Consider the following 26130-nt stretch of genomic DNA (forward strand, 5'->3'; position numbering starts at 1 on the left):
AAATTTTTCTATTATTATTATTATTATTATTATTATTATTATTATTATTATTATTATTATTATTATTATTATTATTATTATTATATGTTTGTTTAAACAAATAATAATAGTAATAATAACAATAAAAAATTTATTATTATTGTTATTAATATTTTTTTTTGTTGACTGTATTTATTTCCAACCAATTGTTTATTTTGAATGCTAATAGAAAAATATAAAAAATATATAAATCAGGTGGTGAAGTAACTGGTGCGGGTTTTAACTTTTTGATGAGCTCTTGGTATGTTTCATGTATGTATTCAAATCCCGTATCATCTATGCAGAGAAGAGAAGAGAAAGGAGTGAAAGGAGAGAGATAAAAAAGTACAGCTAGATACAGGGCGCTGACCGCGTGTCCTATAGCAATTCCAGTTTCACCGCAATGCAGAAATATCTTGGTTTTATTTTATAAAAAGATATTTTATCCTCATATTCATCATAGACTCGTTAATTTAATTTAAATACTAATATCGATGATTAATAAAATAAAACTACAGATGCCGTAATATATTTTTTATTAAATCATTTTTTTATAAAAACAAAATCTATTTACTTATTTATTTATTTATTTATATACAAGTATTAGCAAAAAGTTTAGTATATATTTAACCAATTTGTACAATATTTTATTTATATATTCTACATTGTTCGATAAATTTAAATAATAAATAAACTAAATCAATTAAAGATATAAATAATATCACATTCATTTTCATATAAAAAATAACATGGATTCTTTGTTACGCTCTCTGTTAATTTAATTTTAATAATAAGTTATTAATTTATTATTAATTACATAAATAATAAAAAAAAGTGTGCGAGTTTATTACGACTCTAAGCCTTTTCATGTACAAAAGTAATATCAAATTTATAAAACAAATTTAGTTTATTTATGTACAAAAAAAATTTTTTATATAAATTTAAAACATTTTTGTTTGTCGTGCGATATTCGCGTTTTGAAGAGGATTGAATCTGCGCGGTATTGAGTATTCAGTAATGGCATGTATCCAAATACCTGCAATGTTAAATATTTCAGTAGTAATATTTCATTGTTGTTGTAATTTATAGTTGACCGCTTTCTTTTGAACAACGGTCGGCTGAGACCCGTGTAAAAAAAATTCGTTCCAAAAAGATTCCAAAAAAGTTTCGCATGTGGAACTTTTAAACATGAGACAGATTAGAACTTCGAATCGAACTTTTTTGGAACGTTAGTAATTTTGATGGTAAAAAAAAAGTTTTTATAAGCAAATTTAGAGTCAAAAAAGGACGTTTTTGGAATTTTATATAGACATTCCAAAACAGTTCCAGAATCACCACTTTTGACTTTTTTGTAGACTAAAGACGTTCCAGAAACATGCCGAAATAGTTCAAAAATTACCACTTTTGAATTTTTTATAGAACGAAAAAAAAAACATCCATAAAAAATTCGCTCATAAAAACTTTTTTTTTACCATCAAAATTACTTACGTTCCAAAAAAGTTCCATTTGAAGTTCTAATCTGTCTCATATTTAGAAGTTCCACATGCGGAACTTTTTTGGAATCTTTTTGGAACGAATTTCTTTTACACGGGGATGTATTGTTGTAACTTTTAATTACGGATATGCGAAAAGTTCGAACTTACGAACTATTCGAATCCAATGATTCAAATTTAACTGAATAATTATTTTTTTATGGGTGTGAACTTTTCCATTAATAAGTTTAAAAATATATTACCTGAGCGAAAAAATTAATACACTTGTGACGTTCTTGAAAATGTGTATCGTCTTCAGACAATGAAACTGGACATCCAGGACATCTGAATGTCCAGCGAGATGTTACCTAATGTCAAGTAACAATAAATTAATACAGATATAATACAGACTGTGCAAATAGAACTTTTAACTCTATGAAAATGAATCAGTGAAAAGTTCTGCAAATCAGTTAATATTCACTGCAAATCAGTCCCAATTCACTTACTGATATACTTGGGACTATTTGTGCAGTGAATATTCACTGATTGGACTATTTTTCACTGATTCATTTTAAGAGAAAATGTCAGTACGATTAAGGTCGCTATTGAATGCAATGTTTGGTCTTAATATCAGTCCATCTTCAAATAATTCCGCACGCATACGACGTAGGGTTTAATAAAATTTACAAAGTACTATTTAAAATAAGTAGTCTAGGGTCTCGCATTTCCATCCCAGGACAAAGTAACCCCGAGAAAATGTCGGACAAAACATTATTGTATTTTATTTATTATTATTTTTGAATTTATACCAGTTATTTAAATTGCAAACATTTTCAAAAAAGTATTAGTCTAATTTATTTTGAAAATGAAAACGCAGGCAACCAAGTAGACTTACAGCTCGAATTTAGTAACTGACCAGACGTGGGTTCAAATCTCAGTCAGCCGAAAAAATCAGTTGTCCAAAATTTGGCTTTGCAAAAACCCCTGTCCCAACCTACCCCTCTAAACATTTTATAGTCACTAATGACTCCGGCAGTTAAAAAGCGACTTTAAATAAAAAAAATGAAATAATAATAAATCAGCTACGCGACATTTATTTAATTACTGTACTGTATTTTAATTATTATTAATTACTAATGTACTATTTTTTTGTATTTTTCTCTATCCAAATCTATCTAAGAGCATCTATATTATGTTATTTCATATATAAATTGTATAAATACTTTGTAAATAAATAAAAAAAAATAATTTACCTTGACAGGTGGTTTTCGTGTTAAATGAGATACCAAAAAATTCATAGCGATATCCTCGCAATTCATATACTCATCAACTTTATCTCTAATTGCCTGCGGTAGCCAATTAGTATAAAGATACATGTAATGTTTATGAATAAATGCAGCGCCGGTTAATACCATTGACAGTTCACATGAATAATTTGAATTGTAATTCCATGAATTGTGATAATTTTGATCCCACGCATGATAACGACCAGGAAAACCTACGACACGATCTCTGTGTTCTCGCCATACCCTAAAAAAATTAATCAAAGTAAATAGATTATTATTAATCGATGGAATCGGAAAATTGAAGATTAATAAATTACCTAAATCCAAACATTATTTCGTCATGCCTTAAATGCGCGTCGTCGTCAACAGATAACACAGCTTCAGTTTCAATAGTATCAAATGGTAAAAATCTATTATTTAAACTATTCCTTAATGCTTTAATTACCTTCAAAAATTATACTTGTAATTATTAATAGTTAATTACAGTAATTATATTAAAATTTATGGTAATATAAAATTTTGTTACTCAGTAAGAGCTGTACTTAAATTACATAACGCATTTAGGATCATTTTTTGTCCCGCACCCGCCCTAAGTAAGATCATACCAATATTATTACCCCCTCCCCCCCACCTGACCCCCCAAAATATACGTAATTTTTTAAATTTATCATTCAGTTTTATATTTAATTTCAAAAATTACATTAAAAACGCCCTCCCCCATACCGTAACGAATACAGTAGGACCTCGTTATAAGACTAGCTCGGAGCTGTAGCCAAACCCCCCTATAAGACTATCGCCGTTTGGCGTTTTATTTATGTATTCGGTTAAGCTCTACTCTATTATACAGTGAATCTACTTTATATATAGTCATAAATAAACAGAATTTTGTCGTTCTTTTCTGTTAATTAATTATGTGATATCACGAAATTTTAAGTATTCTTTATAAAAATAAATTATTTTATCTACTATCTCTACGTATGTCTATTTTATCTTGATTTTAGTCGTACCGGTCGTTAGTCTTATAGCGAGGTTTTGGCGCAAAACTTTTAGTGAGTTGTTGATGGGGGAAGCGTTCCGAGCGAGTTTTAACAAATTGAGGGGGTCTTATAACGCGTAGTCTTATAACGAGGTCCTGCTGTAGTGACAGTTTTGACCCCCCTCCCCTCACCATTCAATTTATTACGTAATTTAAGTACGGCTCTAAATAATTATCTTAAGCCCCCTCCCTTTATTTTAAGGAAGCTTGAAGTCCTAGAGACTAAATCGCCGTCGGTTTTTACCCCCACTGTTATAGAACGAGTCTAATCTCACGCCGTTACTACACATTAACATTACAAACCGATAATTGACAATTTCCGACGGCGGCTTAATTTCTAGGAAGACTTAATATCAAGTTTTAATAAAGTTCTTTAACCTTAAAAATAAAAATAAAAATATTTAAATATCTTCTCTATAATTAGTGAACAAAAAACAGACTTAATTGGCTCATGTCAAGTATGATTAAAAAATAAAATACGTACAACAATAGGCACACCAATATCTGGCCACCTGAGATCTTCAATCGGAGGCTTAGGGCTATTCCAAACCACCAAGACTTTATTTAAATATGGCAGGCCATACAAACGAGCCAATGAATTAATAAGAACTTGTTCTCGTTCGTAAGTCAATATAACAATCGTGAATTGTTCACGTGGATAATTACCACCCAGTGATTCGCTAAATTCTTTACCTGCCCCACCAGCCCCTTTGCCGATCGGCCTGAACCCAACTTCGGACCCTAAAAAAATTTTATCACTTTAAAAACATGACTCAGAACCCTACCAAATTAAACAGCATATCGCGTCCCTAATGCCAAAAAGACGTATGCTGTATATAGATCTACCATAAAGCTAAAAAGGCATATAATTTTTTTTTTTTACTCAATCGCTTAGAAATGATTTGAAATGAATATTTTGATAATAAAAAAAATTAAAACCAAAAAGGCCTATAAATATACTTAAGCCTTTTTGCTTTTCGGTACAATGATAATTAATGGCAAAAAGGCATATAAAAAAAAAGTATATTATTAATTCAAATTTAAATATACTAAGGGAAAAAATTAAAGAAAAAAAAATTTCGAAATTTTTCAGTGAGTTTCGAGTAGCTGTATTTATGTGGATAATGGTCGTATCGTGAATTTAAAAAAAAAAAAAAAAAAAAAAAACATTTTGAAGCTCGACGATTCTAATTTTCAGATTTTTCGGTGAAAACTTTTTAGGAGCCACTTATCTTTAGAATCACGAAATTGATCAAAAAACAAAAATTAAAATATTAATGCCAAAATGGCCTAACAGCAAGCATATGCTTTTTTGGCATTAATTTTATTTTTCATTTTTTGGTTAATGCTAAAAAGGCGCATAAATAAAAAATCATTAAAATATTAAATTCATTCATTTTTTGTTAATAAATATTTAATTGAACCAATTCTTTGATTTTATTGATTTTTTGTTTATACGCCTTTTTGGCATTAGCTAAAAAATAAAAAATAAAATTAATGCCAAAAAGGCATATGCTTGCTGTTATAGGCCATTTTGGCATTAATATTTTAATTTTGGTTTTTTGATCAATTTCGTTACTCTGAAGCGATAGGTGAATTAAAAAAAAATTATATGCCTTTTTGGTATTAGGGACGCGATATCGTGTGAACGATGAAAAAATAAGTCATTAAACTCACCAATAAATTTAGCGTCACTAGATAATACTGTATCAAAAGGTAATTGGGGATAGAGATAAAAAGGATTAACCCATTCATTCCAAATTTCATGCCCGTGTATTAACATAGTCGTGTAATTCCGTTTGAATATGGGTGAGGGATACGGTGGTTCCAACGGTCCCAAGCTTTCTTCGGCTTCAGGTTCCGCGACAATGGCGTCCGACTTTATTGGCACGAATGTTTCATTGAAAACACTAGGACTTGGTGACTGCGTTGCAGGAATTGCTGGTATACCGAGACGATCGCGTATTGATGCGACAATGGTGTCAACAGCACCCTGTGCTGTAGCCATGTATCTTTCCCAAATTAGTCTGCCCTGACGTCGCATGAACAGCAAATCGTTGTCCGGTATCGCACGTAACAAAAAGTGCATTTCGGTAACACGGGCTTTGGGCAAAAAAATGACCGCGCGTCTCCAAGCAATTACTTCATTGTAACTCAAATAAATTTGATCACCTCCCAAAATAACAGGAATGGCGCCCGATCTCAGTGCTTCATATATTCTCGCTTGTATTGTCGAGGTCGTGACGAATGTCGAATTACTTGGCGCCAATATCAGTACGAATGTCGAATCTTTAAGTATTTCTTTTCTTGATGACTCAGTTCCGCACAATGACCAGTCCGTAATTTTACTGGTTCCTCTGTGACTGTGATCATCTGTCGCGGGTATGCATTCGAATTGGATAAAAAATTTGTCCATAACACCGGACATCATGTCGTTCAAATGTTGAACAATGAAATTATCTAGGTTATTTTCATCTTCGACACGCTCGAGATCTATTTCCGCGTCGTCGATAGGTCGCGAGGTTGACCCAGATGACGATAATGAAGACTTGATTGTTTTCATTTCACCTTGGAATGATAATAAGTATTTACGACGTGCTGGTACCATTGGGGCGCACTCTTGCCAAACATCGCCACCAGGTGGGCCAAGAATTGGCGGTACTATTAGATCAAAACCTGGACGATATTGAGATCGCAAGTATGTTGATTGGACTAGGATTGCACGTCCAGTGTCTATATTGTCTAAGATATTGCCCGAATTTATTGATAGGTCACGACGAGCTAAATTCAGTAGGATGTGATTTCGTCCATCACCGCCCCAATAAGGAAGTGAATGGAGTTTTTTAATACTCAAAGGATGTGTGAAAACCTGTTGATGTTGATTTGCCGCTGGGAGATTTAATGGCAAAGCTTCACCGATTAGCAGAATGTAAATGCATGCCTCGGCGGGATTTGAGGTTAAATGAGCATTATAACCTAGAGTTTGTTTTATTGTTGTACGCAAGAAACCGTCAATGTCCCATGTGGGATTTATAACGGAAAATACATCCGGGTCGTAGAGATAAATAGGAAAGCCACTGGTTAGTGCACAGCGGCTGTGGTCGAAGCAATTGTACATGCGGCAAGACGATGATTCGCTTGGTTTTAGTTTCACGTTTGTTGGGACGGAGTTTATCAAGATCCGACGAGGTGGCGCTAGTTCTGGAGTGTTGCGTTCGATTGCTTCACGGTGAGCAGCTTGTGCTTGAACGAGACTCATTTTCAGCCGATCTAAATCCGTTTGTTGGTGAATCAATTCTTGTTTGAGGTCATCAATTTTTTGATTGAACCCCGAGATTTCGAGTTGAAGACGCTGGCGTTTGGCTTCAAGATCGCGAAGTTCATTGCTCACGGATACTTTTATCCGAAGCATTTCTTCGATGCGGAATTTGAGATCGGAAGCTTTCATTGATGTGAAGTCTTCGAATGCTTCTAGCTTTGTACGATGCATGTCCATACCGGATGTACTTGACTCTACCTTTAATATTATTTATTTTATTTTACTTTTGTTAGTGATACTGATAATTTATAGGGTAACAACATCAAACATCTAAGTTATCTTCAGTGATCATGTGCATTGAAGTTACAAAAATTAATAGATTTTACACCCACATCGATCGATCAATCTTCGGGTTGTCAATTTAATTGTCAATTTATTATTCATTTTAGAAAAAACTAAATCACAGATTTAAATGGAATATTATGAATCTAGAATTTTTAATAGCCAGTTATTTATTGTTGCTGTTACCCTATATTCTAGAAAATTAATAAAATAGCTATTTGTTGAATTATTTAACTATAAAATAACATAGAAAATTAATAACGCATTGATATATGTATTTACAGCGTGAAAAGAAAAGGCAGGGAAAATAATGTTCATTAAGATACAAGATGTGCGCTGTTTTTATGTCAATATACTAAAGCTACTGAGAGTGTTCTCTTCAGTTATCACACAATTCCCACATCCCCGCGATTAAATAATGAGCATGCTCTCAGTAGTCTGACTGTATATAACTGACTGACTCTAGTCGCGTTACTATTCGATAAGAAAAAGGAATTTTTTTTAAAAATATGATATTTATTAGTTATAAAGCAGGGATATATATATCTATATATATCCCTGCTTTATATCTAATAAATAGTATCATATTTTAAAAAAATTTCGAAGACTCGAAAACTGTTGAAAAATATAAAAACTATGATAAAAAAAAAAAACAAAAAAAATCACAAAATAATCGTAAAATGTGTTGCTGATTGAATATAATTATAACTAATAGTAACATTAGTAGGTGTCTATCATGTGAATAATAACTAATATTTATAATAATTTACTTCGATAGGTAATTTTCTATTATAAAACAGTTTGTTACAAAAATTAGTCATGATTTTCTACAATAAACTGTCTTATATTAGATCGGATTAATTATCGAAGTGAATTATTATGAATACAAATAAGGTATAATGTTGTCATATATTTAGGTGGACAAAATAAATAATTAACTTGACAATTACGAAAGCAAAGCAAATAGTATAAATGTTCGAATGTAGTGCAACCTCGTTGTAAGACTTTTACGGTCAATTTGTTAACAATTTTCCAACCTCCCATCTCACCTGTTTTATTTACATTTTGCGTCTAGTCCTCGGTATAAGATTAATATAACGTATGTAATAATAATAATACAAAAAAAAGGAATTCAACAAAAAAGTGACGTATAAATAAAAAATTTTCTAAGCAAGCAAGTGGGGGAACCCAAATTCTATGAACTCTGCTTAAAAAATCCGATAGATTCTTATAGCTGTATGTATAAGGACCTATACTTATCTATAGCACTTCTCATAGAACTCATTCATTCTTATAAAATTTCTATAGAAGTTTATGAGAATCTAATGGATTCTATGAGATTTTCTAAACAGGGAATTTTTTCCACTAACGTCTCGACGTTGTCTTATAACAAGGTTGGACTGTATATATAAAGTTCCATTGAGTTTCAATGAAAAATAAAAACTGACTATTGGCTTCATAGAATTCACTAGCATTATTGTTAAATAAAAAGGCATTATAAGGTAGAGAATTTATGAACGATTTAAATACAATATCAACTGACATTTTAGAAATTATTTAAAAGACTAATAATAAAGACAAATAAAATATGATTATAATTACCTTTGATAAATAATAATGTGTGAATAATGGCACGATGAATAATATCAATAACATTATTATAATAATTCTTGATAATTTGATGTGCGTTATCCAATAACACATCTCACGACGATTAGTGTTCTGATAAAATAATGATGCTGATTCAAATGTACTTCCAGCCATTATTTTGATTAGAGAGTTATTTTATTTATTTCTCTCTATCTTATATTAATAAGAAAATATATAGATATCGGCTAGCTGGTCATTCCTGAAATCAAACAAAAAATAGCTATTTATGCAACTATATGATTAAAAATTATTGCCGTAGTTTTCGGACTGTTAACGTGAAAACAGTTAAAGAAAAATTGTTAATTGTGTATACGTACCTTGAAAAACAATTAGAACAATGGAATATTAGATCTAATTGTCGAATAACAATGTCAATCACCTCATAATTATTAAGAGGTAAATACTACTTTTGCTTCTGCACTTGAAATATTTCTTTGTCACAAGAGTTAAGTTTTGAAATGACCGATAGGTAAAAATTAGTTTAAATATATAAAAAATTTTAAATTTTATGAATTACTTGATAGTGAGGTTAAAATTGTGTTTACTGCTGAAATTTTAAGTTATTATATGTTAGAGGCTGAGATTTAGAGGATGAAATGATAGAAAACGATATTATCGATAGCAGAATACCAGGAAATACAAGCACCTATTTATGGACATGAGGTAAAACATACATCAGAATAAAAAGAACGAAGTGGCCGACATCTGGTGTTCGAATCCTAAACAGTATCAGTAAAGTTATTTAGAAAAAAAAATTTTGAAAATAGATGACAATGCACCCTGATTAAGAAGAATGATTTGAAATGATTTAAAACAATTTGAATCGACTAATATATAGATATACACTTAGCATGGATTAAATCATTTTTCTTAATCAGGGCAAGTTTATTATAAAACCACTCGCCGTTTTTGGTTTTGGAAGGTCGAAAACGTTATTGCGTGCATACTTAGGCAATACTTGAGCTGGAAGAAAGCCGTGCCGTGAGTTGTTTGATTTAAAAAAATTAAAAGTTCAAAAATTCTAACGAGGATTGATTGCATTTAAAATACCCTTTATTATTAAGAGCGATCTGATAAAAAAAATAGGAAAAATAACATTAAATAAGTTTAGGTTTGATGTTCTAAAAAAATGGGTTTTTTATAAACACAACTCTTATTGTGAAAAGAAAAAAAAATAATAATAATTTGTTATTTATTAGAAGAAAAGAAAATATATTTTCATAAACTAAAGAATAGCTAAGATAAAACTAAAAAGTTATATAAAATGGATTTTCTAAGGGTAATGGTATGGTTTAACGCAATAGTTTATTTAACAATTGTAATAGCTCTGATTATCGATATCCTTCGAACTCATTCCAAAGCTAGAAATAGTAAATGTAAGATAAATGTTAACCAAAAAAATAAAAAAACAATGAATTGTCCAGACAAGAGCGAAAATGAAATTCAAGAACCATGTAATCCGGAAACGAAAATATTTACTGGCGCTAACAACTTAAATGAAAACAAAAAATCGGAAAAATATAGCTCATTAAAAATCAGCGAAATTGAAGAAAAGTCTACTATCGAGTCCGATCAATCAGACATCAAAACAGCTCAAATAAGATCATACCTTATTGAAAATGCTGCTAATGCAGCGGCTATGCGAATAAAAGCTAGCAAACTTCTGGCTAAAGCTGAAATGTATGCGACAGAGGCACAGACAAAAGCCCAAACTGCATTAGAGAAAATTAACTCTGCTGTATCTCTACTAGAAAAAGGTAAACTAGATCTCGTTGAAAAAGAACTTGATAACGCGCTTGGTCCCGCAGATGATGCAATAACCGCAGCTCAAGCTTTCATTAGCGAAAAAAATTCCATAAATTCTGTGGTTATTGATGAAATTCCCGCCGATTTCGCAACAGACAGTGATTTGAAATCGATCAAGTCAAAAGCCGATGACAATGCCGTCGAAGTTAACAACGCGATTAAAACGATAAATCTTAAAGAAGCATCCGTCTCAACAAGCAAATCTGCTGCCGAGAAAGCTAAGGCGGCAGTACCTTTACTCCGTTCTGCTGCGAAAGTAGCTATCGAACTTAAGAAAGCTGATACAGTTCTGTCCAATGCTAATCAGGCAGAAGATCAATCCAAATCAGCATCGGAAATAATTAAATCTGCTACGTCTCTACTGGAATCAGGCGAACTAGACCTTGTTGAGAACAAAGCTCAGGAAGCAGATAGTCTCGCGAGAGCTGCAATTGAGGCAGCTCAAAACTTTACTAAAGATAAGAATTCCATAAATTCTGTAGATATTGCGGAAGTTCCCGCCGATTTCGCAACAGACGAGGATTTGAAATCGATCAAGTCAAAAGCCGATGACAATGCCGTCGAAGTTAACAACGCGATTAAAACGATAAATCTTAAAGAAGCATCCGTCTCAACAAGCAAATCTGCTGCCGAGAAAGCTAAGGCGGCAGTACCTTTACTCCGTTCTGCTGCGAAAGTAGCTATCGAACTTAAGAAAGCTAATGCAGTTCTGTCCAATGCTAATCAGGCAGAAGATCAATCTAAATCAGCATCGAAAATAATTGAATCTGCTACGTCTCTACTGGAACAAGGCGAACTAGACCTTGTTGAGAACAAAGCGCAGGAAGCGGTTAGTCCCGCGAGAGCTGCAATTGAGGCAGCTCAAAACTTTAATAAAGATAAGAATTCCATAAATTCTGTAGACATTGCTGAAGTTCCCGCCGATTTCGCAACAGACAGTGATTTGAAATCGATCAAGACAAAAGCCGATGCCAATGCCGTCAAAGTTAACAACGCGATTGAAACGATAAACCTTAAAAAAGAATCAGTCTCAACAAGCAAATCTGCTGCCGAGAAAGCTAAGGCGGCAGTACCTTTACTCCGTTCTGCTGCGAAAGTAGCTATCGAACTTAAGAAAGCTGGCGCAGTTCTGTCCAATGCTAATCAGGCAGAAGATCAATCCAAATTAGCATCGAAAATAATTGAATCTGCTACGTCTCTACTGAAACAAGGCGAACTAGACCTTGTTGAGAACAAAGCTCAGGAAGCGGATAGTCTCGCGAGAGCTGCAATTGAGGCAGCTCAAAACTTTACTAAAGATAAGAATTCCATAAATTCTGTAGATATTGCGGAAGTTCCCGCCGATTTCGCAACAGACGAGGATTTGAAATCGATCAAGAAAAAAGCCGATGCCAATGCCGTCGAAGTTAACAACGCGATTGAAACGATAAACCTTAAAAAAGAATCAGTCTCAACAAGCAAATCTGCTGCCGAGAAAGCTAAGGCGGCAGTACCTTTACTCCGTTCTGCTGCGAAAGTAGCTATCGAACTTAAGAAAGCTGGCGCAGTTCTGTCCAATGCTAATCAGGCAGAAGATCAATCCAAATCAGCATCGGAAATAATTAAATCTGCTACGTCTCTACTGGAACCAGGCGAACTAGACCTTGTTGAGAACAAAGCTCAGGAAGCGGATAGTCTCGCGAGAGCTGCAATTGAGGCAGCTCAAAACTTTACTAAAGATAAGAATTCCATAAATTCTGTAGATATTGCGGAAGTTCCCGCCGATTTCGCAACAGACGAGGATTTGAAATCGATCAAGACAAAAGCCGATGCCAATGCCGTCAAAGTTAACAACGCGATTCAAACGATAAACCTTAAAGAAAAATCCGTCTCAACAAGCAAATCTGCCGCCGAGAAAGCTAAGGCGGCAGTACCTCTACTCCGTTCTGCTGTTAAAGTAGCTATCCAACGTAAGAATGCAGGCGATTTCTTTTCCCGCGCTAAGAAATCTGCTGTGAACATAGCCGAGCACGCTCAACAAGCCGAAACCGCCGCTCTTGAAGCTAAAAATTATTGGGGTAAGAGTATGACTGAACAAGCCTCGTGGCAAGCTGATATGGCATCGAATTTAGCATTGAGTGCGCGTGCGGATGCTGGCAGATTCAGATCAGGGAAAAAATTTGTCGATCGTGCTGCAACAAATGCCCGCAAATTGGAATTACTCATATCAAGCGAGTTTACTGACATAAAGAAGATAGCAAATGAACTCGCGAGCGCAGCTGAAAAAGACTCCGAGAAGCTTGTTGAACTCGAGAAGTCTGTCAAAACTGACATGCTTCGTACCGAAACAGCTAAAAATGATGGAAGTAAGTATATGGATTCTTAATCCTACACTGGGAGTTATCGCGAATTTCTTTCACGGCAATATATTCTTAACTCTTCTGCTTATACTTTTCACTTATTTAAATAATGTCACTTATTTTCATCGCAATTATAATTCAGGATAAGAGTATATTCCGAACATAAACGTACAATGTTGCGAAAATCTATAGTTCACTGCTCTGCTATACGAATCTACTGAAAATGAAAAAAATTTCTGCTGCAAGGAATTAGTTTGTACATCTAAAAATCCAGAAAAAAGTCATTTGTCGCTCAATATTATTAAACATCTTGATCTATTAGAACAATTAACTTTCATTTAAAAATTATTATGTTATTTTATTCTGAACATGGTTCGTCACGGTTATAAATTATATTGATAATTTTAGATTTATACACGGAGAGAAAAATATCGCCAGATTAAGTATACGTATCGCTATTCTGGCTATACGCTGTATAGTCATCTTACTTAACGATACGTTGTATAGCCAATTCAGCTATACAGAGTATCCTTACAGTGAATCGTCAAAATGACGATCTGTATCCTTATTTTAGGCATTTTATGAATCGCTGACATGACTATTGCGCAAACTCTGTATTTAGGCATCCGGCAACCGAGAACGACGATACGTACAGCCAATTTAGCTATACGGATCCTTACGCTGGCGATACAGATACCTATATCAACGAAACTACATATCGTTACAAAAGCTATTCGTCGTATTGTTAAATTAAACAAACGAATACTTACCCTAACCCAAATACGTCTCTTTATTTTAACGATACTATAGATTATTAAATTAATGTGAGAGTATTTCTAAATTAGGTATACGAATCGTTATTCTGACGATACGTCATTTGAAGATACATTGGATAGTCATTCTGGCGATATTTTTCTCTCCGTGTAACGCAAATATAATCATAATTTCTGCCAATTTGTATTGTAATTAGAAACTGTATTGGGTTTCGTTTCAAATCACCATATAGAAACACGGTTAAAATATACGTCGTCATGACAAATCACTGAAATTGTAACAAAAACATTAATAATATTACAAAAAATAATTGAAGTGTGCACTCACTATTGATACATTTACGGCAATGCTTTAATTGACGAAGAAAGAATAATACATTAATAATCACTATAAATTATGTTGATTAATAAAACCAATTTAACTGTATTCAAATATTATTATTTCTATTCTTATCGTAACTATTAATAATTTATATCAAATTAATCGTCTCTTCCATTACTTTTGGTTTTCGATTAACCCAGCTAATAAGTATACATATTGATAATGACACAAAAGTGACTATTGCCCTTGCCGTTATTTTGTGTTTATTTTAAAAAAATATTATTATTACTATGGACAAAATTAGATATTTATATTTTTTCGCTATGAAATTTTATGATTCGTAGCAAAATCTACCAGTAATCCAAACATATCTCTAGCACTAACTGCGTTGCGAATTTACATGCGCCATGATCCTGGGAAAAAATGATCAGACTTGACCATGCCTGTTCATGTATGATCAGGCCTGAAATTAGACCTGATCATGCCTGTTCATGTATGATTAGGCCTGAAATTAGACATGATCAGGCCTGATCATACCTGTCCATGCCTGTTCATGTCTGTTCATGTCTGAAGCGTTGAATACACTCAGGCCTGATCATGCCTGTTCATGTCTGAAGCGTTAAATACAGTCAGGTCTGATCATGCCTGTTCATACCTGTCCATGCCTGGTCATGTCTGTTCATGCCTGTTCATGTCTGAAGCGTTAAATACGCTCAGGCCTAATCATACCTGTCCATGCCTGTTGATGCCTGGTCATATATGTTCATGTCTGTTCATGGCTGTTCATGTCTGCTCATAGATCTAAAATTTTGTTGACCAAGAATCTATCACGTATAAGATTTTTATTACTTGAAGTTCATACGAAACTTACTTTTCAACTAAATCTCTTAGGTCAGTGGGTAGCGAGTTACACTTGCGGGCGCAAGGTCCACGGTTCAAATCCTGCACACGCCCGAATATTTTATTTTTTTTATTTTTATAGCAATAATTATATACATGTATAATTGAATATAGTTATACATAATTAGATATAATTATATAGGGCCATTTTTTATATATAATTTTTTTACCCGGATGGGCATGAACAGGCATGAACAGACATGAACATACCTGATCAGACCTGAACATGCCTGATCAGGCCTGGTCAGGCATGGTCATTTTTCATGTCTGATCAGGCCTGAAGACTCATGCCTGTTCATGTCTGATCAGGTCTGATCATTTTTTCCCGGGATGGTTTGAAAATTAAAAAAAGAAATCGGTCTATCGGTTGACCCTGCGGACCAGCCCTAAAACTTCCCGTTATTTTCGAGCTCCTCGACCATTTAAAATATCATTGTGAATACATTTTCAAGCTCTTTGAGCTCGAAAATACTTTTCTATGCCGTTGTTTTTGAAAAAAAATGTTTATTACCATTTTTCTCCAACGATATCTCTCAAAAGAATTGACCGATTGATACGTTTGAGGTGGCAATCGACGCGTTTTATCAAGTTGTAGAGCTAAACAGATTGTGGAATTGATTTATCGAGTCGTTTTTGAGAAATTTCAAAAAAACTATATAAAAAAATTTTTTTTGAATTCGACAACGGTTTTTCTTAAACGAATAAACCGAATTTGATGGTTGAGGTGACATTCGACGCAGCTTATAAAGTTTTAGAGCTGATTAGATTTTAGAATTAATCCATCGAGCACATTACAAGTTATCCAACAAAAAATATTTTTGAAAAAATTTTATTTTTGGAATATCTCCAAACACACCTGACCGATTGAGCTCAATTTTTCTCAGCTTGTAGGAATTAACAAGCCGCGTCAAATGCCACTTTGGAGATCAAAATCGGTTTTTCCGTCCAAAAGTTATAGAAAATTTACACACATACATACACTCGGACATCATCTTGAAATTAGTCATAATAACTTCCTAGAACGTCGAAACGTCAAGATCTGTTAGAAATTTAGTTTTCGAAAATCGGACCGAAACCAATAACTTTTCTTTCTTCTGAAAATTTTCAATTTTCTTAGCGGGAAGTTAAAAATTCCCAAATCTCTCTAAAACCGATTTCAATGATAACATTAATTGTCATTAGTTCATAATAATTTTTTTAGTGACTCGAATAGTTTTGGTGTCAAGTAATGTCCCATCAAAAACAGACTTTCTGTTTTTACCCTGCTTAAAAAATCCAATAGATTCTTATAGCCGTATGTATAAGGCTCTATATTTAACTGTAGCACTTCTCATAGAAATTCATTCTTATAAAATCTCTATAGGAAAGTATGAGAATCTATTGGAATCTATATTATTTTCTAAACAGGAAAGGTCGCGCCAAATCTACGATCAACATTTATCCTTTACTGCATAAAACATAATATTTTTTAAAAAAATACTGCAATCAAAAAACAAAAACACCAAATAAATGGGATATTGTGATGTTAAAAAAATATATCATTTTGAAAATATACCGATATAAAAAAATTATATGAATGCACTTAGTGTGCACTAACGCAATAATATATATATATATATATATATATATATATATATATATATATATATATATATATATATATATATATATATATATATATATATATATATATATACGTATAAGAGTTTGGGGAGGGCGGCGATTCTCTAAACTAATTGACTGATTACAGGATCGGAATGATCTGAATTTTTGTCAGAAAACGATAACATCAAACGGTTCAATATCTCAATAGCTTTTAAAAAAAATAATTTTGAATGATTCTTAGAAATTAGAATAAATACATCAGAGGTAACTCTTTTAACTCGAGTTCGAAGGCAATCAACAGTAATAATAATATTCGATAAATAAAGAAAAATATCTCATGCTAAAAATCACTCACCACACCGAGAAACATCCAGAGCAGCAGACAATTCTTTCAATTTCTGTAAAAAAAAAAAAAATCAACTCGATTAATAAATTTGTTGATCAATTAGAGTACATGTTTTTATATAAATTATTTGGTTTCATTGATAATTAAAATAATTTACCTCGGCGGACGTATTTTTCTGCTTCCAGCAACCGGAAACAGCGACTCCACTCTAAAACCAAATGTGTTACAAGTGTATTGTTTTAACACATATTGACTGTGTTCTATGTTTAAAACCATACACAAAACTATAGTTTTTTGTAGTCACTTAAAACACGTTTCACGGTGTGTTAAAAATCTATAGAATGCTTATGGCGTCTCAATGTTATTTGGCAAGTGTGTTAATTTCGACTACACACTTGGTTTTAGAGTGTCAGGATGCATTTTGTGTACATTGAATAAAATCTCTGCTCTTATTTATCATATTTAACAGCCCACTCTAATATTTACACAACCAACTGATTGATTTCTTTGCAATGACTGAAAAAGTTTTAACAAAAGATTTAATAAAGAGCACCATGAATTTTTTTTGCTTTTTTCAGATTAGTATGGCCACGAAGACAACGATAATTTTGTCAACTTCGAAGCTTGTTTATAATTGTAAAAACTTGAATTTTCTCACCTTAAAGACTTTCCATAGCTCCGACAGTTCAGGATTAATTGTCAAAATTCTTTATCTTCATCTTCAATCAATGTTTACAAATAATGTCAGTCCTCTAATCTTCTTTAATTTATATACAATAAGAAGCTGTAAAATATATATAAAAGAATGATTATCACAGATTTTCATCCGATAAATTACCTTTCTTTTAATTTCGGAACAAGAAAATACATACCAGAAATTTTTTCAATGATCTGAACTCAAACAGCGGCGATGGATCAGTTGGTGTGAATTTTCGCCATAATTACAGGTCATTCGACTCTCGTTGATGGTGTAGATATATACCTATTTTTTGTATTAAAGGACATGTAAAGCAAAAAGTACTTTAATTAAAACTGGAATTCGTAATACGAGCTTGGATAGCTCAAACAGATCTTTCAATGGAAGTTTGCTGTAAAAGCCGCAAGTAAAACAGCAGTATGTCGATTTTTCATAACGCTTTCTACCAGATTTATTACAAAAATAAATACCGAAGTATTCCTGCCTACGAAATATTCTAAAGCTCTGTTTTCCTGCCTATTAAAAAATTCTAAAGTCTTTCGGTATATTCAAAATGTAACATTGCCCATAATTATGCTGAGAGATCAAGTTTTCATAAAATAAATTTGAAATTGAATTTGATTTAGAAAAAATAAGCACACACAACTTCGACTCGAGTCAAAAGAAATCATTAAAAATAATTATTAATCAATAAAAAAAATTATCATGCAGATAATCACTCACCACGCCGAGAAATATTCAGACCAGCAGACATTTCTTTCAATTTCTGAAAAAAAAGTAAATAAATAAATAAAAAATTTATTAAACAATGAGAGATTATTTTCATATAAATTATTTCAGAAAATGCCGGAAAATTACCTCGGCGGATGTAATTCTCTGCTGTCTGCAACCAAAAGCAGCCCAACAGAATGGATGAATATCAGGAATATCCTGATAACTTCACTGTCTTCTTCTTCGTCTTGAAACTGCTGAATTCGCATCTGGGCAAAAGTATGTAGAGAACTACTGAAACAATGCGCACGAAATTATCAGTAAATAATGGATTGTACTATTTAGCTTGATGTTAAATATTAAAAAATAATTAAATGACAGAAGCTTACCAAGACATGTTGGTTTACAAAATTGTCATCTTTTTCTTGGATCCAACTTGCTTGTAGTCACACAGTGTTGATATCGAGTTTTATAAAATAAGACTATGCTCATATATTTTTAGAATTAATTTTTTTGTTTCCAGTATTTGAAGCTTGATCATCAGAGTCTTTCGTCTCGATCTCCAAAAAATAGAATCATAGATAGCCCCAGTGCTGCAAAATAATTTTAAATATGTGATTAATTGAGTGAATTGCATTTAATTATCCGAATTAATATTTTCTAATGACTCTTTTTGGTGAATATAATCATTTTGTTGAAAAAAAAAAAAAAAAAAAAAAAAAACTGGTGCTGAATAATTATTTCCATTATCGACTTTAATGTTGTTAACAAAAATTAATTCGAGTCATTTGCCAGAACCGAGCTATATTCATTACCTCAAATTATTTTTTCAAACTTTAGAAAACTAATTATAAAATAAAATGGATAAACTAACGAAGCTTACCCGACAAGTGTTTGCTGGCAGCCATGACAGTTGTGAGAATTGCCGGGTACCCGCCTGTTTGAACAAACGCTTGCGCACGACGCCAACGGTGGCTTCTCAAACTATGGCGCTGCCGTACAAATCTTCAGTTTCAAATTTTTCTCCCGAGCGGCCATCTTTTTTTTTTGCCCAGCAAATTTTTTTCAACCATCGGATTCATGCATCTTCATTTCCAGCCAACATTTTCAAATTATTTCAGCTCTCCAGACCTGGAACATAATTAAATTCCATTAAATAAATACTCCAGCAGTAGCTAGATCATTACTCTAGAATTCAGATATTTAATTAATTAAAATTGATAGCTAATTAAATAATTTAAGTTGATTTATCGAAATAATTATTTAAATAATAAAATAAAATCGAAATATTGAGTAATTACCCGACGATAATATGAAAAAAAAAGTCATTGGCCAGCACCGAGCAACCCGAATATAAATGACATATTTTAGGTTATAAATAGTAATTATTTTTAAAAAATTGTTGTAAGCCAGTGACAAAGATCACTTTGTGAAACTTTAGAATATAAAATTATTCTCAAATGGCTCGAATAAATTGAATAAAAGAATTCAATAAAAGGAGCGGACGAGAGACGTGATGGTTGGCCGCCGACTTGTTGAGGAATGAGCGACGCCACTGAGACGACAAGACCCGAAGTTTTGAATCCAAAGTCGGAATCACCCGAGCCAAAACTACCTTCTCTGATTGGCTGCCACTGAGCTGCGCACGCAGCAATCTCATTGGCCACTGTTATTATTTTTTCCAATAAATAAATAACAAATAATTTTACTTTATCGAAAATATAATTAATTAAATAGAGTTAATAAATTAATAATTCAGTTTCCTTTAATTATTTTTTACAGGTTTCTGTATCATGACATCGTTTCAAAATTCTTTATGTTAATACTCAAATAATTAAACTCTATATATGCACGTAATTATTTATAGTGTCATATCAATAAATATAAATATAAAAATAAAAATCAATAAGTTTAAAACAAATTACCAGGAGCCAAATATTGATTTTTCATTGAAGTAATAAGTGGACTAATGAACTGTCATTTCATTGAACCATAAATTAATAAATTCTATCTGTTTTTGTTATAAATTTATTATTTTTATTAATATAAAATTGTATAGCGGACTAGTATAATCGCAGGGGGTCGCTAACGGTGCACTTTACCCTGCATTATCGATACAATCTACAATCGATAAACTAATTTTCCTCAAAAAAAATAAAAAAAAAAACACCTTACCTTGTCACTAATAATCCAGTATTAACCTATTCACCAGCCTTCTTCTAATTATTAATCATCATTAGCAATTTTTAATTGACATTCACGTAACAACTAATCCATCAAAAGAGCGCAATTAGAGCATTTGAATTTATTTTAACGACTTCCATTATTGGGATCCACTTTTTCACTTGAATAACTTTTTGTTTACATTCCCATAGAACTGCGTCATGCAAGACAACACTTACAAAGACATATATACATTTATGTATATAAATATATCAACGTGTATATAGATGTTAATCTCGATTACTTGCTGTCTTATAAAAAAAATAGTTTAATTGCTTGTAAGATTTTATTTAAAAATAAAGTTGACAATAATTATAATCAAATCACGAGTTCTATTAAATCGCTGCAATACCAAAAGCTCATTGCACGTAATTAATATTCTACGAGGTCAAAAGGTAATACAATTATTATATAAGTGAGGTAAGAGACCCAGTACCCGATTGGGGAACAAGTACCCGATCATACATGAATTTGTATATCGATATTTACTTAACAAATATATAAAAATACATTGATCCTAAAGTTAGCAGACAGTTAAAAATTTTCGGATTTTTTTTAACAAATCAATTACAAAAAAATAAAAACTAAAATTACGCACATGTAGAAAATTTAAAAAACTACAGGTGCAATTTTTTCAAATTTTTTTTTTTTTATAATTTACCGTCTAAAAGAAAATCCAAAAATTATTGGAGGCCTACTAACTTCAGTATCACAAAAATACATGGTATGATCGAGTACTGGTTCCTTTATCGGGTATCAGTTCTTTTACCTTTTCAATTATTCTAAAGTTAGCTGATGTTTAATCATTTTTTGATTTTTTTCATAACTGAACTAAAAAAAAAATAATTTAAAAGATTGCACCTATGGTTGTTTTGATTTTCTACAGATACATATTTGTAGTTTTTTTTTTCGCAATTGGTTTGCTAAAAAAAGAATCTGAAAATTGTTAATCGTTTGTTAAATTCAGGATTATAAGTATCAACATTCAAAACGAATACATTAATTTTTCTTTATATTTATCATTAGAAATGAATATGGAATCATTATCCCACTTGGTTAAATCATTAGCAGTGAATGATTTCCAGCATGCAATGTCTGATGAAGATTTTGTAAAAACTGCCATGACACTGTGTCAAAATTACTGTAATAAAAATAAATGTCAAGTACTTACCATTAATCATGAATCAAAGAGCGATAGTCTAACTAAAGACATGATAAATGCAGGAAATAAGATGGCTAATTCTAACCGGTCTTTAGAACAGTCAATTGAGATTTATAATGAAGCCATGGCACACGCATTGCCAGGTTCAGAATTTTTAGCCCATGCATTTGCTAATCGTTCTGTTGTACTTACAAAGGCTGGGATGTATGAAGAATCATTGAAAGATATCCAGCATGCACTAGACGCTAATTATCCAGATAATTTGAAAGCTGGGCTGTATGCTCGCAAAGCTAAAAATTTACTAGCTCTCGATCTGACAGCGAATGTTGAAGAAACTTTAGCTGCAGCGAGGAGCTGGGCTTTGAAGCTGGACGATGATAAAAGAGATGAATTTCTAAGTAATCTAGACAAATTAAAGAATAAAAAATACAAAAAACCTGTCACTCAACGTGATAATCGCATTTATATTCCCACGGCTCCTGATGATAATCCAAAATTAATGAGAACTTAAGTGCTGTCTCGATAAACTATTCAGATAAATTTGGGTGACATTTGATTGCGACCAGAGACATCAAAGCTGGTGAAGCTCTCATGGTTAAAAAAGTCTACTCGTTGGTTCTTATGTCTGAATTCAGGTTCAAGCGGTGTTGGAACTGTTCCAAGCACTGTTGATCTAGTATTCCCTGCAATGAGTGCGCAAATGTTATCTATTGTAGTGAAGGTTGTCGTGATATTGCCTGGAATGAGCACCATAGCCTAGAGTGTCCACTTATTACTGCTTTAATATCAAATAAATCTTACAGCTGTTCGTTGATTATGAGTTTGAGATTACTTGTAAAAGCCCTCAAAGAATTTAAAACAGTAGAAGAGTTGCATAAAAAAATTCAAGAGATTGATTCAGTTAAAAGTAAAATTTTTATCTTCATAAAATTAAGTCATTAATTCAATGCCTTAATATTTATTTCAATTGATATTTAATTATAATTATTTATTAACAGATGCAGCAATGAAATGTTTCAATGGTGATGTATATGATGATACTAAGTACGCAAGCGTCTATTCACTGTTTCGAAAATCACTTGTTACCGAATTCAAAGTTGACAGTGCGATGAAAACTGTCATGACCATTCGCTATTTGAGTGCTACAACTGATGTGTTTGGCAAAAAAACTAATAATTTTAAAGAGTTGATGGAAAATTGTTATTTCGTCACTATGAAATAAATGCGACCAATACAATTGCGGTATTAAATTATATAAGAATTATTTTCTTAACTTTTATTGTAAAAATAATTAAAATTTAAAAAATTTCTATGAAATCATTAATTTCAGATTGAATTAAATGACAAAAAAGATGAAAATAAAACAGTAATATGTGGCGGGATTTTAGTTCCACTGGTCGATTTATGCAGCCACAGTTGTGACCGAAATACATACTCAATCTCTTCTCGAGATATATTTTCTCTTGTATCTATTCAACGGATCAAGAAAGGAGAACAGATTTATGTTAGCTATGGAGAGTTAAGTTGTTTAAATAATTGTGAATACATAATATATAATTGTATTGGTAAAATAACAAATTGACGTCTTTTAATTGATAGGATTATCGGGACTTGGAGACTTCAGAAAGAAGAAAACGTTTACAAGAGAATCACGGTTTTTGGTGTGAATGTTATCCTTGTGTTAACAATTGGGGTCCGCATCAAAATCTGCCATCTTGTTTGGTAATTCCGTCTGCCTTATTGTGTTATATTAATCTCAAATATAAAAGTATATTAGTTTTATAAAAAATTCAAAGAGATTAATAAAAATAATCCGTTGAATTTGTGCTTAATAGGATTCTCTGTCAAATGAAAAAAGAACTGAGTTATTAAAAGTTATGACGAAGTGCACAAACTACTATTCATTTGGATTTCTTGATGACTGTACTCCAGAAAAAATTTTAAAAATATTATCTGACTTATTTGCAGTGATCAATACCTTTGATGACGTTACTTACTATCTATGTGATGAAATGGATGACATCAAAGTTCTATTGCTCTGTGTCTCAAAGTGGATAAATTCATGTCAAACATAAAATATTTACGTATAAATTTACATCTTTATATTTTATTCTTGAAGTTATAAATAAAACAATACAGGATAAGAAGTTAAGGTTGAGATCATAAAAAAAATTGATTTTTATATTTCTATAGAATATATTGAACGGTAATTATACTGTAAAAAGTTTATAATGTAATGATACCAATTATTTACCAAGAAGTAGACCGAATAAACCAATAACACTTCTAGTTGACTGATAATGCTTTGGTTCATATTTAAGACTCAATATGTTCATAAATATAATTGGACAGTGATATATATGTGATGGATACCCTTGATACTCAAAATGCTTTTTTAATCCTAGAGGAGCACTTAAAGGATTTGGATGTGTATAATCATTATTGTACAATTACATATATGGATATTTTAATTTATTGACATTTATATATTACTAAATTAATAGATTGATTCTTGAATCATTTTATTTAATTTTATTACAAATGATAGGGGCTGGTTACTCTGATTACCTGTAATTTGTTTTAAACTTATTTATTTTTATTTTTATATTTATTGATATGACACTATAAATAATTACGTGCATATATAAAGTTTAATTATTTGAGTATTAATATAAAGAATTTTGAAACGATGTCATGATGCAGAAACCTTTAAAAAGTAATTAAAGGAAACTGAATTATTAATTTATTAACTCTATTTAATTAATTATATTTTATTTATTTATTGGAAAAAATAATAACAATGGCCAATGAGATTGCTGCGTGCGCAGTTCAGTGGCAGCCAATCAGAGAGCGTAATTTCGACTCGGGTGATTCCGACTTTGGATTCAAAACTTCGGGTCTTGTCGTCTCGGTGGCGTCGCTCATTCCTCAACAAGTCGGCGGCCAGCCATCACGTCTCTCGTTCGCTCCTTTTATTTAATTCTTTTATTCAATTTATTCGAGCCATTTGATAATAATTTTATATTCTAAAGTTTCACAAAGTGATCTTTGTCACTGGGTTACAATAATTTTTTAAAAATAATTACTATTTATAACCTAATATATGTCATTTATATTCGGGTTGCTCGGTGCTGGCCAATGACTTTTTTTTTCATATTATCGTCGGGTAATTACTCAATATTTCGATTTTATTTTATTATTTAAATAATTATTTTGATAAATCAACTAAAATTATTTAATTAACTACCAATTTTAATTAATTAAATATCTGAATTCTAGAGTATTGATCTAGCTACTGTTGGAGTTTTTATTTAATGGAATTTAATTATGTTTCAGGTCTGGAGAGCTGAAATAATTTGAAAATGTTGGCTGGAAATGAAGATGCATGAATCCGATGGTTGAGAAAAATTTGCTGGGCAAAAAAAAAAAGATGGCCGCTCGGGAGAAAAATTTGAAACTGAAGATTTGTACGGCAGCGCCAGAGTTTGAGAAGCCACCGTTGGCGTCGTGCGCAAGCGTTCATTCAAACAGGCAGGTACCCGGCAATTCTCACAACTGTCATGGCTGCCGCTCAGCAAACACTCGTCAGGTAAGCTTCGTTAGTTTATTCATTTTATTTTATTTATTCATTCCACTTTGTAACAATTAACTTCCTCAAGTTTGAAAAATGAATTTGTGGTAATAAATATAGAACGGTTATAGCCAATGACTCGAATAAATTTTTGTTAATATGAAAATCATTAATGAAAACAATTATTCAGCATCAGTTTTTTTTTTTTTTCAAAAAAACAATTAAATTTACAAAAAGAGTCATTAGCAAATATTAATTCGGAGATTTAAATAAAATTAATTCAATTAAACTGAAAATTTAAATTATTTTGCAGCACTGGGGCCATCTATGAATCTATCTTTTTGAGATCTGGACAAAAGATTCTAATGATCTAGCTTCAAATATTGAAAAGAAAAATAATGATCGAGAAAATAAGTGGCAGCGAGCAAGTGACAGCCAAAGAAGTAATGATAATTGTGTAAACCAACATGTCTTGGTAAGCTTCTGTTATTTCAATCATTTTTCAATATTTAACATCAAGCTAAATAGTGCAATCCATTATTTACTGATAATTTCGTGTGCATTGTTTCAGTAGTTCTCTACATACTTTTACCCAGGTGCGAATTCAGCAGT

At 31.9% G+C, this 26130-nt stretch overlaps 2 protein-coding genes and 1 long non-coding RNA gene across 4 annotated transcripts; 2 read left to right on the forward strand and 1 right to left on the reverse strand.

The window, feature by feature from the left end:
* Window positions 1-905: 905 nt before the first annotated feature.
* Window positions 906-9630, reverse strand: LOC130671116 (exostosin-3). The gene is made up of 8 exons (XM_057474826.1): window positions 9381-9630; window positions 9016-9262; window positions 5490-7329; window positions 4297-4553; window positions 3094-3221; window positions 2744-3020; window positions 1754-1858; window positions 906-1054 (listed from the first exon to the last, which is right to left on the reverse strand). The coding sequence occupies exons 2-8, from the start codon at window positions 9175-9177 to the stop codon at window positions 950-952; spliced, it is 2874 nt and encodes a 957-aa protein (XP_057330809.1). The 5' UTR covers window positions 9178-9262; window positions 9381-9630; the 3' UTR covers window positions 906-949.
* An 844-nt stretch (window positions 9631-10474) lies between these two features.
* Window positions 10475-13234, forward strand: LOC130671051 (uncharacterized). The gene has a single exon (XM_057474736.1). It carries the CDS (start codon window positions 10475-10477, stop codon window positions 13232-13234), a length of 2760 nt encoding a protein of 919 aa, XP_057330719.1.
* Window positions 13235-20787: 7553 nt separating this feature from the next.
* LOC130671146 (uncharacterized) lies at window positions 20788-24485 on the forward strand. 2 transcript variants are annotated; one of them, XR_008990478.1, is made up of 6 exons: window positions 20788-21180; window positions 21812-22854; window positions 22946-23189; window positions 23278-23465; window positions 23547-23669; window positions 23783-24485. It is a non-coding gene; the product is annotated as an uncharacterized LOC130671146 (long non-coding RNA). The 2 variants fall into 2 exon arrangements; XR_008990477.1 differs by having other exon boundaries at window positions 23278-23669.
* The last annotated feature ends 1645 nt before the right edge of the window (window positions 24486-26130 follow it).

This window comes from Microplitis mediator, chromosome 7 (genome assembly GCF_029852145.1).
Source record: "Microplitis mediator isolate UGA2020A chromosome 7, iyMicMedi2.1, whole genome shotgun sequence".
Taxonomy (NCBI): Eukaryota; Metazoa; Arthropoda; class Insecta; order Hymenoptera; family Braconidae; genus Microplitis; species Microplitis mediator.